Source organism: Cololabis saira, chromosome 11, assembly GCF_033807715.1.
Source record: "Cololabis saira isolate AMF1-May2022 chromosome 11, fColSai1.1, whole genome shotgun sequence".
NCBI classification, from domain to species: domain Eukaryota; kingdom Metazoa; phylum Chordata; class Actinopteri; order Beloniformes; family Belonidae; genus Cololabis; species Cololabis saira.
In genome coordinates, this window is record NC_084597.1 from 20,382,283 (window position 1) to 20,397,369 (window position 15,087).

The 15,087-nt window shown below is 41.0% G+C and overlaps 1 protein-coding gene across 6 annotated transcripts in view; it reads right to left on the reverse strand.

The window, feature by feature from the left end:
- The window catches only part of erbin (erbb2 interacting protein), a 76,165-nt gene that overhangs the window by 30,739 nt on the left and 30,339 nt on the right, over positions 1-15,087 (reverse strand). For all 6 annotated transcript variants that reach the window (XM_061733955.1, XM_061733956.1, XM_061733954.1 and 3 more), the window contains exons 3-7: positions 10,593-10,787; positions 5,238-5,355; positions 4,006-4,084; positions 3,755-3,844; positions 792-848 (exon numbers count right to left, since the gene is read on the reverse strand). In XM_061733955.1, coding sequence (XP_061589939.1) covers positions 792-848; positions 3,755-3,844; positions 4,006-4,084; positions 5,238-5,355; positions 10,593-10,778 — 530 coding nt within the window. In that variant the 5' untranslated portion in view covers positions 10,779-10,787. The remainder of the gene's footprint in view (positions 1-791; positions 849-3,754; positions 3,845-4,005; positions 4,085-5,237; positions 5,356-10,592; positions 10,788-15,087) is intronic.

A 15,087-nucleotide genomic window follows, 5' to 3' on the forward strand; every position in this document is an offset into this window, starting at 1 on the left:
TCAAAACCAATGGGAAGCTTCGCTTTGTGCATGTGTGCGCCCTTGCAGGGGGAAAATGAGAGAAAGGAGACTCCAGTTTCTATATGGAAGTCCTGAAAAGACTTCTGCTCCCCCCTTTTTGTGCCTCTGCACATTTGTTTACATCTCTGAAATGCTTGTGCGTTACTCTGGCAACGCTCCCAATCATTAATCCGGCTTCTTCCGTCAGGGCTCCAGCTTTTAACAGGTCTGGCCTTTGTCACATAAACACAGCGAGAAAAAGAAGATCCGCTGTGAGCCGCACTCGGAGACCTGACTGGCTCGTCAGATGGACACACAAAAAAAAGGAAACGATTCATCGAGAAAGAGGAAGAAGTAAAAAGGAAAGTGGGCATGGATAGATGCAGAGGAGTTGCAGCATGAAAGAAAGAGACAAACTAAACTTCTGATGAAAACACCTGGAGTCTCTTTTTGTGAATTAAGCCCCCACCACTGTGAGTTATCTGAGGATTATAAAACCTGTCACAGCAAGCGGCCAAGTAAAGGAGGGCCTTTATGTAACACGGTGGAATTTAATACTACAGTCGGAGGTGGAGAATAAAAGAAAAAGTGGCAGGATGGATGACAGCAGAGATATTACAGGCGCTGAAAGAGGAAGGAGACAACCAAGCAGCCTCGGTCATCGACATGCATCATCACAGCGGGATGACTCCGAACTGTTACGTTCTTTTTACCACTTTTTTGTTTTGCAAACACAACAAAACACACTTTTCTACTGATGTTTGGAAAATCTTTGAGGTGAAAACACCTACTTTGGAAGCATCTTTAGCTGGTTCTCCCTCAGCTCCAGGATAAGCAGCTTCGTCAACCTGCAACCAGGGAAGAAAGAAAAACAAAAGGTCATAATTACTTACTTTCTTTAAACCACTAGTAAATTTGCAAAACAACAGTTTTTGTCTGGTGAAAGACCTTGCAGTTGATGGGAAATTTGGTAAAAAAAATCCAAAACTAGAAGTGAATAAAAATGACTTTTTAATCCCTTAACAGCTTTAAGCCTGTTTATACTTCTGCGCAGTGGCTACACACGTAGGCTGCTATCTTTGGCGCTTTTACATCCGTGTTATAGTTTGCGGGGCTGTGTCATTAAACCTTCAACAACTAGGTGACAATGTAGGTTCTTTTTCTGCAGCACCATGGCTCACAGTGTCGGTTTTCCTTTTGTTTACTTCCTGTATGCAGCTCACACATAGCAATCGATCAGAAAGTATATTTTAAAGAGTTGGAGCTGATAAATATTGAGCATCAGTGGTTTTTGAAGATATTGCAGCGAACTTATGTTCTACCCGACTTGAAAACGGCGGGGAAATTTGAAAACGAAGAGCAAATCCACCAACCGTGCTTTTTTTGCAGTCCGCAAGTTACATTTGAAGAGAGTTGGATGTCAGGCTACGCCTTAGCATGCGGCATCGGTTTCACACCTAGGCCATAACTTTGACACAGAAGTATAAATTCGGCTTTAACCCTCACCTATGTTTAAAAGTAAAGTAAGCAATTCTACACAATTTGTAAATGGATATCACACCATCAGCTTACTGCTCATCTTGTTAGAAGTTGGGGGGGATGTTGGCTCTCCATGTGGGAGACCCACATCAAACATTGTCTGTGATCACAGGGCTAAAAGCGTTTACACTTAAAAGCATTTTAAAAAAGTCAGTCAAGAGTCAGTCAAATCTTGGATCAGAAATAAACCAACAAATGACACAAAGCGATAATGAAATGCTGCAGATCATTAAGCAGGACTCAAATGATTGACACAAAATTGGAAATAGCTTTTATCCATGCCCTAAGAGCTCATGTCATCCATCATGAATCATGACGAATCACGGCATCATGAATATGATGTGGAAATGACATAACCCGGTCTTATGTCATAATCAATATTTTTCCTTGTAACACAGGACTTTCACTGTGGATTGTACAGTGGAAATGAATAAACTTTTTTCGTCTGATCAAGTATCAGGATAAATACGTAAACACATAATATGTTTACGTTTTGAGACGGATTTTACTGTATAATAAGAACATTCAACAGTATTGACACACACACACACACACACACACACACACACACACACACACACACACACACACACACACACACACACACACACACACACACACACACACACACACACACACACACACACACACACACACACACACACACACACACACACACACACACACACACACACACACACACACACACCGAATTGTTTTGATGATAAATACCTCTCTATTTCATTTGTACTGACGGCAGACAAGGCCATGTGACTCTTTTACAATTCCATTTTCAGCATCCATCAATATTTCTTTTTATGCATATAGGTTAAGAACAGATGACAACTGATATTGAACAGCAGCTGAAACAACAATCTTCAATTTATTATTCACGAGTTGACAACACCAACTAAATGTAGAAAACACCCTTTTAACAACTGTTTTCAGAGCCACAGTCAGGCTGCTAGCTCCAACCAAAAGTGAAGGGTTGCGTTATGAAGGAGGTTTGAAGTTGGTAGACACTTATGGCGCTTTTGCACTAGTACCTCATCAGCTCGGCGCGGCACGGCTCGGCTCGTCGCGGCTCCACCCGTTTTGTCCCCGTTTGTTTTTCCACAGCCAGGTGAGAAGTGGGGGGGTTGGGGTGAAGCTGCTGTGACGTACTCGATTGCGCAACCACTTTGTTCGTGTCGGCGCAGATGAGAAATCAGCTGGAGCCGCGAGCGGCTGAGAGTAAAACAGCCCGTCTACATCCCTTTTTTAATTCTCTCATCAGCCACCTGGTTTATGAACATCTGCACCTCAGAGTTGGATCACCAAACAGACGTTTTGCGCTTTATAATAAAATCGCGAGTCGCTCTCGCGCTGACTCCCGCTTCCTGATTCAAACGTCTGACGGCCCCGCCCCCGACCAATCAGTGGCGCGGAGGGTGGTGACGTCAGAAATAGTCCCGGCTCAGCACGCTTAGAACCTCGCCAGAATGGTTACAGAAAAAGTATCTGCTTGGAGCAGCTCTACCCGCCTCAGCCCCTAGTGCAAAAGCGCAAGACGGGGCCGTGGCGGGTAGAGTTGAGTAGAGCTGAGTAGATACTAGTGCAAAAGCGCCAAAAAGGTACCAAACATGTATGCTTTCATGAAGACATATTTGGACTTTTTTCCTCATATTATGTCCTGTTTAAGATCATTTAGGCCAAGGATGTTTATTCCAGTGCCTACTGGCACTTCAAGTTCAACAGTTTGAGTGAAATGCACAAAATGACGATTAAGCCGCAAAAAGAATCCCAACAGAGTGGAGAGATGATCAAATCTGTCATATCATCCGTATAAGGCCGCTCATGGTAGAGCCTCCCGTGATGTCACAGATGCAATTCTCTCAACAAAATTAGTCCATGAGTCCAGCAAAAACACCCCCCAGTCCTGAGTGGAATCTACACCCGTTTTGAGCGTGATCAATATTGACGAGAGCCACCTGTGGAGGGGACTGGACCAGATCCGTGTGGTGCAGATGATTCACGCCCCACCTTCAGAACCACCGATGCTAACATCCACTCAAACTCCAAACATGGGCATGTAACAAGAACATGAAAACAGCACAAATCCACTTCAGAGCTTCTGCAACCTTCACCACAATTATTGTGCCTTCTAATCTTTGAAGCCACCTTCATCAACGAGGCCCGACTGCATCGTTTGCACTTGATCTGAGATCAAACTGACCTGCCAAAGCTAGCTGGTAAGAACTCCAGGAAGGCATCGTTCAGGTAGAGCTGTGTCAGGCTCTGAAGCTGTGTGAAGCCTTCTGGGAGTCTGAGAAGACAAGAGAACGAGAGCATGAACCACATGACTGCTGCAAATCTTCTTAACAGCTACTGCAATATCGCAATACTTGAAGGTCACAGATGAAATCTGACTTTCAACTAAATTGGAAGGACTCGGAGCACATTATGACGGGGATGAAGTGTACTCACTTGGATATGGGATTCACGCTGGCTTCGACAATAGCAAGGACTCTACAATTCTTGATGTTTTCTGGAAACTCCTGGATGCCTAGAGATGGATACAAGCAGAAAAAAAACCAACTCATCTCACAGATGACACAGAAATACAGCAGCTGCATAGCAAAACAACAATTCTGTTCAGTTTAACTGTTTTAAAAGCACTGACACAAAAAAATGGCTATTGTCGAATCAAAAAAGGTGAAACCTAAGCCATCTGTGCTTAAGCACATTTCCTATCTGAACAGCCACAGACAGGACAGGAGCGCTTGATGTTTAAAAAAAAGAAGGAAAAAAAAAAGCCATCTGAGCAAGAGCCTGCGAGTTCTCACACAACATCTGCAATGTTTAAACAACAAAAAGGAAAACAAAGGATGAGTCCAAATCTCAGAATATTTCCTTCGCTTTGTTTTTGTGTCTGCAACACTTAACCCGAAGCACTTTGTGTAGGATGATAAGCTTCTTTTAATATAAACATGACACATGCAGCTCTACTTGAGAGAGAGAGAGAGAGAGAGAGAGAGAGAGAGAGAGAGAGAGAGAGAGAGAGAGAGAGAGAGAGAGAGAGAGAGAGAGAGAGAGAGAGAGAGAGAGAGAGAGAGAGAAAGAAAGAAAGAAAGAAAGAAAGAAAAAGAAAGAAAGAAGTTTATCTTGGCTTTCTGCTCTCACCCAATTATTTTGTTACAGCTTTTTAAATAATTCTGTACCTAAAATGCAAAAATACGCAAGACGATGATGTTAAAGTCCCTTGGTTGATTCTACGTCCTGTTAAACATTTGATGCCGCTTCCTAGCTGGCGTTGTGGAGACATCGTCTCGTGTACTGCAGGTCTGGGCTTGTGCGCTCTTATTCCATCACATCAGGGGCTTACAGTCGCAGCATGCTGTGACGTAACATTTGGGAGATGAGACATGTCCCAGCATTTTACCTCGGAATATCTTCCAGCCAATTTAAACATGGTATCAATTACGCAACACTTTATTGGAGTTTTTATTTATTTATTTAAATGTGTGTTGTTGTTTTTTTTAATCTCTGAGTGGTAGATGCCAATAGCTGTGACACAAAAACAACTTTTAACGCTTGCAATTCTGAGAATTTTAGGGTCAACCAAGAGCAGCATCTGGTCTGATACCTGAGTTTGAGGGCGACTTATTTGAGGTACTTCACAAGATTAAACAGAATAAACGAGGAGTTCTTCTGCTTACTGTTTTTGCTGACATCAAGCTCCCTGAGATTGATGAGGTTTGCAATCGCTGCTGGCAGTACTGTAAGGTCGTTATCTGGCATGCTCAGTTGGTTGAGTAACTGGCAGTTAAACAGTTGCTGTGGGAGAGAAAAGAACAGCATGTTAAACACTGAGTTCATCCGCAGTCATTTATGGTTAATCAATCATTTCCAGTTTAATGTGTATTCAGTATGCGCCATTTGAAATAAGAAAAAATTTAGTTAAATGTTCAAAAAATATATATTATGAAATAAACACGCCACAGATATCCACACAGCTTGGACAAGGTTCATTTTTAAGTAATATAAATATAACACCTGACGTAAGAGGACAAGAGGTGTCAAAAGTTTCTCTGTGAAATAACACCTTGTTCTTTGAGTTTATTGTTGATTAATGGTAAATGCATTGTATTTACAGTGCAATTCACCAGTTTTGTGGAACAGTCGAAGTGGTTTGCACCACTTCACCCGTTCATGGGTAGGGAACCCTGGTCCTCGAGAGCCGCAGTCCTGCATGTTTCAGATGTTTCCCTCCTTCAACACTAGGCCTGTTTTGAAAAAAATCGATTCTCCGATTTTAAATCGATTCTCATATTAATTCCTAAAAATCGATTCATATTTCTAAATATCGATTTAAAAAACAAAAACAAAAAAAAAAAAACATTTTTTTTTTCATCATTACAACTTTTGGTAGTTTTTTGTTCATGCCCAAAAAAGGAATATTTTGTTGGACACCAGAATAACTGGTGCCATGTTTTTGCCTTTAAATATGTTTAAAGGCATGAAAACATTAAAGTTTTCAGTTATAATTGCATAAATTGTCTATATTTCTTTGCTTTATATACTGTCTTGGGGTTACATTTGCATAAATGTTAAAAACCAAATTTTCATAAATGGGGAAAAAAGCGATTTCTTTCGTCCTCTGTTTCCTCCCTGGATCTGTTTGGTAATTCTGACCCACGATGTTTCTGAAAGCAGTTCTATCAGCATTCTGGGAGCTGATTGGTCCTTACTATTAGCTTTAATACTTGCTGTTTAATCTCAATATAATACTAGTATTAATATGTTGCATAACTATACAGTCATATCATTCATGCAACAGCTGAAAAAACAGTTTTATTAACACTAACCCAAATCAATATCGGATCGTTGATAATCGATTCTGAATCTTAAGAATCGGAATCGAATCGATTCTTGATATTTGAATCGATCCCCAGCCCTATTCAACACACCATGATACAAATGACTGTGTCCTTATCAGACATGTGAAGACCTGAATGATGAAGTGATGACGACATTTCATTTGAATCCGATGTGTGGATGCAAGGCAACATCTAAAACATGCAGGACTGTGGCTCGAGGACCAGGGTTCCCTACCCCTGGTCTAAAGCCTGGGCCATCCCTCGCTATCACTTCGACGCCAAAAGGAACACCAATGCCTCAACTCCAACATTTACCTCTAAATGTTTTGCTTTGAGGTTGTATGTGTTGCGAGTGCCTCGAAGCAATTGGCCCTTAGTCAACTTTCTGTTTGGTCCATGACTGACCAATCAGAAAAATCATTCTCCGTTGCTACATCCGGGCAGAATATCTGGATGGACAAAACAGCCGTCTTTCTCGTTCACGTCAATGGAAAAAGCGTAGTTTTTACTTGCCTTGTATCGAAATTTAAATCACTGAATTATTTTTTTTAAATTTTGTATTAGTAAAAATGAACACTTGGGAGCACAGTCCACACAGTGCAGTGAGGGTGCAGCGTATTTTTTTCCCCAAACTGGCAGAAATCTGAACCATACTGCCAAAACAAAGTAGACTCGGCAGCAGGCTAAAACCCATAGCTACAACCGCGATAGCCTTTTATTTATTTATCTTAAACTGGTTAAGCGGTGTGCTCGGGGGCACATGTAAAAGTGACACCCTCTACCCAGAGAGAATCACAGGAATACATTTCATCCCGAAACCAATGGAAAATTACGAAAAATGTCTGCTTTGGATAAAGCTATATGGACGGCCAGACTCACAGTTCAACCCTTCCACCATCCTATTAGCTAAACTAATCAAAATATCTTGTTTTCACTGAGTGTATTTACCTTTGCAAATTTACATATCTCACTATGGCCACACCAAGACCTGCCCAGTTATTGGTCCACGATGAGGTCACGGTTGGGATACAGGAAGGGATGAGGCATACAATATGCCCTGGACAGCCGGCCAATCAGAGTAGTGCGGGTCTCGGCATAGTCAGAGTAGGATACGTAATGTCGCTTCCAGTTTTCTATGAGAGGACGTTGCTGGAGTTGAGCTGACTGATCTGGAATAGCGAACGATTTTATTTCAAATATTTCATCGTAAACGGGAGAGAAGTTGTGTGAGGGGACAGTCCGTACGAACTTTGAAAGAGTCTAGCAAAAAAGAAAGTGGAGATGCGAGGCGACAGAAATTATGCATAGGCATCAATACAACAGAGAAGAATAAATCAGGCTTTAGTTTACAGAGATCTGCACTGATTTCTTTTCTTAAAGGTAATGAAGTCTTCAGCTAGGCTGGCCAGTCAGCTTAATTCTTGGCCTGGTTTCTCAGGATTCAATTTTGGTCTCCAGGGGAAACTACCTACAGATGCAGAAGAAACTGCTTCTGCATGCCACTGGATAGACATTCAACCAACAAGAGAAATAAAGCATGTAACCAGAGCGACGACAAGACCAGTACCAAGAAAGTAGCATGAAGTAGAGTAGGAATGCTAGTGAATGACTGCTATGGGGGTTTGCAGCTGAACAGCTGCTCCTCGATGCTCCTGAATGATTTATTGCCTTAAACCTGCCTTGCCCCGTTACTGTTGATTCTGTCAGTGAATGGGTATGACCAGGGCTCCAGAGTGCGACCTATTAGGTCGCATATGCGACCTAATTTATTAAGGTGCGAGTTAAAATTTAATGAGGTCGCTCCGGTGCTACTTGCAAGAGGACTAGTGGGGGAAAAAAAAAAGAAAAATTCCACCCGGCTGCGTTAGTGCGTTAGTGCGTTAACGCGCGCGTACACGCAGCGCGCTCAAAAAGGTAAACAAAGCAGATGCAGTATGAAGCGGTCTATAGTCGATTCTTTTAAGAAGAAAAATGTGCCAGAGGCTGGTGGAGGAGGAGGAGAAGAAGGGTTAGCAAAGGGAGCGACAAGAATCATGGATTCTTCTTCTTCTGATGAAGAGAGTGACAGGTTGGCGAAAGAGGCGGGGGAGAGTGGAGAGAAGAAAAAAAAGTACAGCTTTCTGGCCAGTTCCCGTGGTTAAGATACGAGGGACAGGCAGGCCCGGTTCTACAAAGGGTGCATCAGCATTGCACCCTCAGTTTATGTGTTTGCTCAGTTGAAAAGACGAAAAGAAAACTGACAAATGCGCGCGCGTTAAGCCTCATTTATGGTTCCGCGTTAAATCGACGGCGTAGCCCCACGGCGTAGGGTACGCGGCGACGTGCACCGTACTTTCGCGTCTCCGCGTATCCTACGCCGTAAGCTCTGCGTTGGTGCAACGCGAAACCATAAATCAGCCAGTGTCCGTCACTGATCTGCGTCCAGCAGTTTCCTGCACCAGCAAGACGCTGCTCTCTGCTGCTCCATTAACAAAGTAACGATGGATATTCGGAGGTGGTTCAAGCACAACCACGCCAGCAAGTTTACAGGACTGTCTCAGAAAATTAGAATATTGTGATAAAGTCCTTTATTTTCTGTAATGCAATTTAAAAAAAACAAAAATGTCAAACATTCTGGATTCATTACAAATCAACTGAAATATTGCAAGCTTTTTATTATTTTAATATTGCTGATTATGGCTTACAGTTTAAGATTAAGGTTCACAGAATATTCAAATTTTTTGAGATAGGATATTTGAGTTTTCTTAAGCTGTAAACCATGATCAGCAATGTTAAAATAATAAAAGGCTTGCAATATTTCAGTTGATTTGTAATGAATCCAGAATGTATGACATTTTTGCATTACAGAAAATAAAGGACTTTATCACAATATTCTAATTTTCTGCTTATTTTTGCTTAATCTGCAATTTGCTTATTGGCCATATTGAGGTTGAACACGCTCATGCAGAAGGTAAGGAGTGTGTCTCATTTCTGTAGGTAAATGATCAGGTATCTTATAAAAATACACAGAGGTAACACTTTACCATAAAGTCACCTCAATTAGCCTAACATTAGTTAGTACATTAACATTACTAAGCATTTATATAAATTATATTATCCAACTTTTAATTTATTAACTAACTCTGAGTAGTAAACATTAATTAGCCTAACTGTAGGCTATATGTGTTTCCTATACATAATGATTGTTAATCTGTAAACAGGTAATTAATGCTTAATAATTTAACTAATGTTAGCAATGAAAAATATGGTGCTACCTAATTTGTTTTGGTGCTACTAAATGAAAAGCTAGGTGGCACCAGTGCTACCTGTGAAAAAGTTAGTCTTGAGCCCTGGGTATGACTGGCCAGTATTTTGTCCAATGAGAGTTTGAGGTGACTGGATTGCCAGCAATCGAACCACCAACTGTAATATTTAGAACCACAGCCACCCCAAATACACCCAATCAAAACCACAGCTACTGTGTTGAGAGGCTCAGTAAACGCACTTACAGAATTTAGGTGCCTACGGTAAGTGGTAATGAAGTCGATCACTTCAAACCCCATATCATATGTGACGTGCAAAAGCATGCAACCGGATTTAACAAAGTAAATCCCTCCAAGTCCGAGTTCAGACATGGTTTTAATTGTTGTCCCATTATTACATCTCTTTCTAACAGCCGTGTGTGACATTACACAAACTAGCCTGTTTCTTGTCATTAATGTAGAAGTAGGAGCTCCTGGCCAATTGTCCCATTTCTGTCACTATGTTGTTGAGGAGAACAGACTGTCTCTTGCCATGTCTTCTGTTTATGGTATTAAGCATCTAAGAGTCATGGGTGTTTTTGCCATTGATCGACCAGTTTCTTATCAATGAGTCTCGACAGATGTTTACTTTCTTCACCATACTCTGCACTGTTAGATGGCGTGTTTGTTGTATTTTTATTTTGGGTTTACTCATCTCTCCCCGTCTCTTGTGCTCTCATTGGCTGTATCTTTAGCCAAAATCTTCTCCTGGGCTTCTAAATGTGCATCATGCTGAATTGTGTCTGGGAGCCTCTCAAATTATGTCTTTGATGCTTTCAAACACAAATCGGTGACGCCTGATTTGCCATTTTCAACTCGTCTGTATATGGACAACTTTAAATGAACATGTAAACCAGAAAAATTAAGTTAGGCCTTACAACAAATCTGTGCTACGTAACTTTGTGCGCCTTACTTTGGGCAGTTCCTCGATCTGGTTGGCATCAAGGTAGAGCTCCAGCAGGGTCTTCTCAAAGCTAAAGATCTCCTTGGGAACAGTCTCCAGGCTGCAGTGGGAGTAGTCTAGCGATGTTACCGCCTCCTCCTCGCCCCGCAGGCAGCGGCACGGTACCAGGCGAACAAACAAGCTCCGCTTGGACATCCTCAGGCACTAGAGAAGGAAAATGAAGAGATAAGTCAAGGAAATAATCAAATTAGGTGGAAAGTGGAGAAGTGGTGCTTAATTTCTCCTCAATTGCTCTTCAGTTTCTTTGAGTATCCGTTCAGATAATAAGGTGACCCGTTTCTTGCCGAGCGTGTGAGTGGCCGATATCTTACAAACATGCGTGTCCTGGAGAGGTGTGGGCACCGCCCACACCTCTCCATCAACAATGTTTCTGTAAACTATACTACCAAAGTACCCATGACTAACAGATATGTTTTTTTCTTCTTTGAGGAAAAAAAAAAAAAAAGGGAGCTGAAAATATGTAATCCATCACCCTGTCTAGAGAAAACTCCAGCTGTAGATCATAATGCTGAAAAAGGACTTTTCAAAGCAGGCGCAGACCGCATTATGCATACTCTGTTGTATAATTTCATCCAATAGGCAATTACATTTTCATAAAAAAAACAGCTGATTACTGACAATGAGTCATGATTCGGTGAATGAATGCTTGCAACAAAAGGGCCTGAACAAAAAACAAGGCAGACCCACTGTATAATAATTGCTTCCTGTATAAACTCTTAAATGTCAGGAGGGGCGAGGGGAAGAGATCTTCAAGAGGTGTGCACACATGACCTGTTGAATAATAACGGATGTGTTATGTGTCCATTTTGAAACCAGAGATAACCTCCTAAAAACTTAACATGGCAGCAAATCTTTTCTGCCTTAAATCTGGGTAAAAGTAACGAAAAGGCAAAAGAAAAAGGGTTGTTGTCAGGAAATATAAATATAAATACATTAATGTGACATGGATCAACAGAGGCTTTGTTCCTCTGAAAATGTAGAAAAATATGATTTCTCCTTCACACTCATTTTAATTCGAGCGCTGCCGCAGCACGCAATCCCGTCGCACATTCACACATTTTTTCCAATGAACCTGTTTTTGCAATGTATGTTTTTTTTTGTTTTTTTTTCCAAGGGTGAGTTGGTGTAAATAAATAAAAAATAACTCAGTACTTCAAGTATATAACAAAAGTTTCCTACAAGGACCATTCATACGATCCATCACAAAATGATGAACGGTAAAGCAGTTCTTCCATCTCCAACTCCAATTATTATTAATGTCTGCATGTATGCGCACGCCCACACTCAAGAGGTATGCACAATCAAAAGGCTGTTGGCCTCCCACACAAACTTCGCTATTGAAGCAGACAGCTCATGTATAAATAATCTGGGTAATCTGCTCTATCACCAGAGGGGCTGACAGAGAGCTTGGCTTCATTCAACACGAGTAAAGAGAACCGAGCATATGGATGACGCAGGCTGCACAGAGGGGGAGGACTGGAAGGAGAGGAAAGTGCGACATGGTTTAAAACAGTGGAAGTGGGGGTAAAAGTTATGGGTTATCGTGAGGTATGTGAGAAAAAGGAACAGCAGAGAAAAAACAGACGCTGCCATGAGAAACGTTGTGGGAAGAAAATGGGCGTAGCGCAGAGGGCTGCCAGGAGAGCCGTATGAACGCATCAAACATGAGCCGGCGTGTGCCGAACCAACTAAAACTAACTACGGTAATGTAAAGTGTAGTGACTGTAATAAGACATTTGTGTCAGAAGCATAACAAACCAGATGGCAAAACCATTTGTAATGTGTCAAATGTTGACAATCAGCATGCCTTTAAGAAACTTTAGTGTTTAGTTTGATGCTCTCGCATACCAACATCTGCAAGTTTGCACCGAAAGCACCAAAAGTACAAATGAAGCTGATAGGGCAGTTAATGTCAAGTATTTGGAAGTATATCAAGATAATGAAAGTATAACTATGGTTACTTGACTTGAAACTGTACATCATGTTGTGTTTTTTTTTTTTTTTTTTTAATCCATCACTAGACTCAAATACATCTTTCCTTATCTACTTTCAAAGTCATCTAGGTCCTCTTAAAATCTTCCCTAAAGAATACCCTGGTAATTGAAAAATCCACAGCTGGAAATTGTACACGAACAGAACCATTTACTCCTGCTTGACAACACCCAGCTGTTTAAAAATGATCCTTACTCCAATTTAAATATATATATATAAAAAAATGTTTCTTCTTCAGCTCTCCAAGCCTCCCGTACCACTGGACTCAGAACATCTGCTGGGTCCCAAAATGTTTTGTAAAATGGCGAATTTTTCACCAAATATTGCTTCATTTCAAAATCAAGAGCTTGATAATCGTGACTTTGGAATAGTGCGATTCTAATGTGTTGTCTTACATTTTCTGCAGCATTTTGATGTAAGTTTTGTTTGAACAACAAAAGGAGAGCTGTAAAGAATGATATAATGGGATTCGTTGGCTGGCGCTGGCGTTGAAGCATTGAAAAGTTGAAAATTCTCCAAATTTTGACGGACACGGACTCCATAACTCAGTTCGTCAACACTTGATGCCACCCAATTCAAAGTGAATCGGCCGTGATGCGCGTCAGTGCGTATGGCTACATTTTAACAAAAAAAACCTCACATCTGTCCAAAATACCCATATCTGGTGACAAGTATGTGAAGAGAAAAAAGGCAGAAGCACTGGCTAAAATAAAATAAAAAACTTCCTACAAACCAGTTGTTTTGTTGACACTTGAATGCTACAATCAGTTCTGGGACGCAAAAGAACAACATCTTTTCAGTGGTGTTGTTCACAGCGCTTTCCTCGTGCAAAATGCTCGTATTGTAAACAACAGGACATCGTGGTTTATAATCAAGTGAAGTCCAGCACTTTGTTCAAAATAACTGCTGCTTTCCATTTTCAATTAGCGCGATTTTAAGGTTGGATGTAGGGCTGCAACTAATGATTATTTTAATAATCGATTAAGCTGTCGATTATTTTTTTCGATTAATCGATGAATGGGATAAAAAAACAAAAACAAAAAAGCATTAAATTCCAACCATTCGAAAACAGAACTGACAGTGCAAATTCACAGTGCAGATAATCTTCAGAAAGTTCATAAACAGGTTGCTCCCCAACATCCCTAAGCTTTTAAAGTATTGATTAAAAAAAACAAACTAAATGGACTAACACAGAAAACATACACATGTATGCTTTACATCTGCCAAATATATAAAAAATAAAGTGCACAAAAGAGGTATACTTTGTTTAAAAAGGGACCTGAGCTGTCAGAACAATAAATAAATTATAAAAAATAAAGAAAAATACGAATCAGAAACAGGATTTGTTTGAACATTACAATTTGTTCTCTCACTGCCTTCACTCAAAAAACTAAGATCTTACCAAGAACTTTTCTTATTTCTAACCTAAAAATGCCATTACACCTGATAACACACATAACTTAAAAGGTTAGGTGTTTTTCCCACGTGTTTCAATTGAACTTTCATTTGTGTCAAGCTAATTTTAAGTTCTAGTTAAGTTTTAATTTAAAGTCTAAAGATTTTCAGTTTTGGCAGTGTTCAAAATAAAATTATGAGACCTGCTGTATTGGAGCACATTTTCTTTTAGTTAAAACTGTAGCGGGAACAGATGTTTAGAGGAACCTATGTATGTATCGGGTTAGAGGGGGAACATATAGGAGAACGGACCAGAAGAATATAGAGTGGATAAAAAATAAAAGTTAAGCACTGAGCTACATGTGTCTCCCATCTGGGCCATTGCAGACTGAGCCTGAGCATGGCATGTTACTAAAACCAAACAAATCCGCACCCTCTTTCTTCTTTTTACGTGCGCGGCGTCAGCGCACTGTGCCGCATTAAATGTAGTCCGGTCGAAATACCTCAACTTCAGCTCCGCGACTTAAAGGAGCTGTATGTAAGAGCAATAATAAAACGAATCATAAAATGACCCCGATATGTCAACAGACATTTAAAAATCATGTTCATTTCAAATACTTATGTCACTGACAACAGCACTCAAGCCAGGATATTCCAGTTTAAAAAGAGGAGTTGCAGCCCTCAACTGATGTTTATGTTGTCATTTTTTGTTTTGGCCTGAAGCTCCACCCTCCACCTATCTCCCAATCACCAAGTCAGTATTGTTTCTGAAGCTCCACCCTCCACCTATCTCCCAATCACCAAGTCAGTATTGTTTCGGCATCCGGGTTGCCAGCTCGGCTCTAATTATCGCAGCCATGACAGCCTACGTTCCTGCTGCATTCTGCAGCCTACCTGGCAACCTCTGGTCGGGGGGAGGAGGGGGAGGGTACACGCCGCTCAACAATATTTTGAAAGTGACTGCAGTACCAGTTTTGGCCATTTCTTACAGACGGCTCCTTTAAGGCTGATTTATGGTTCCGCGTTACACCAACGCCGAGCCTACGGCGTAGGGTAC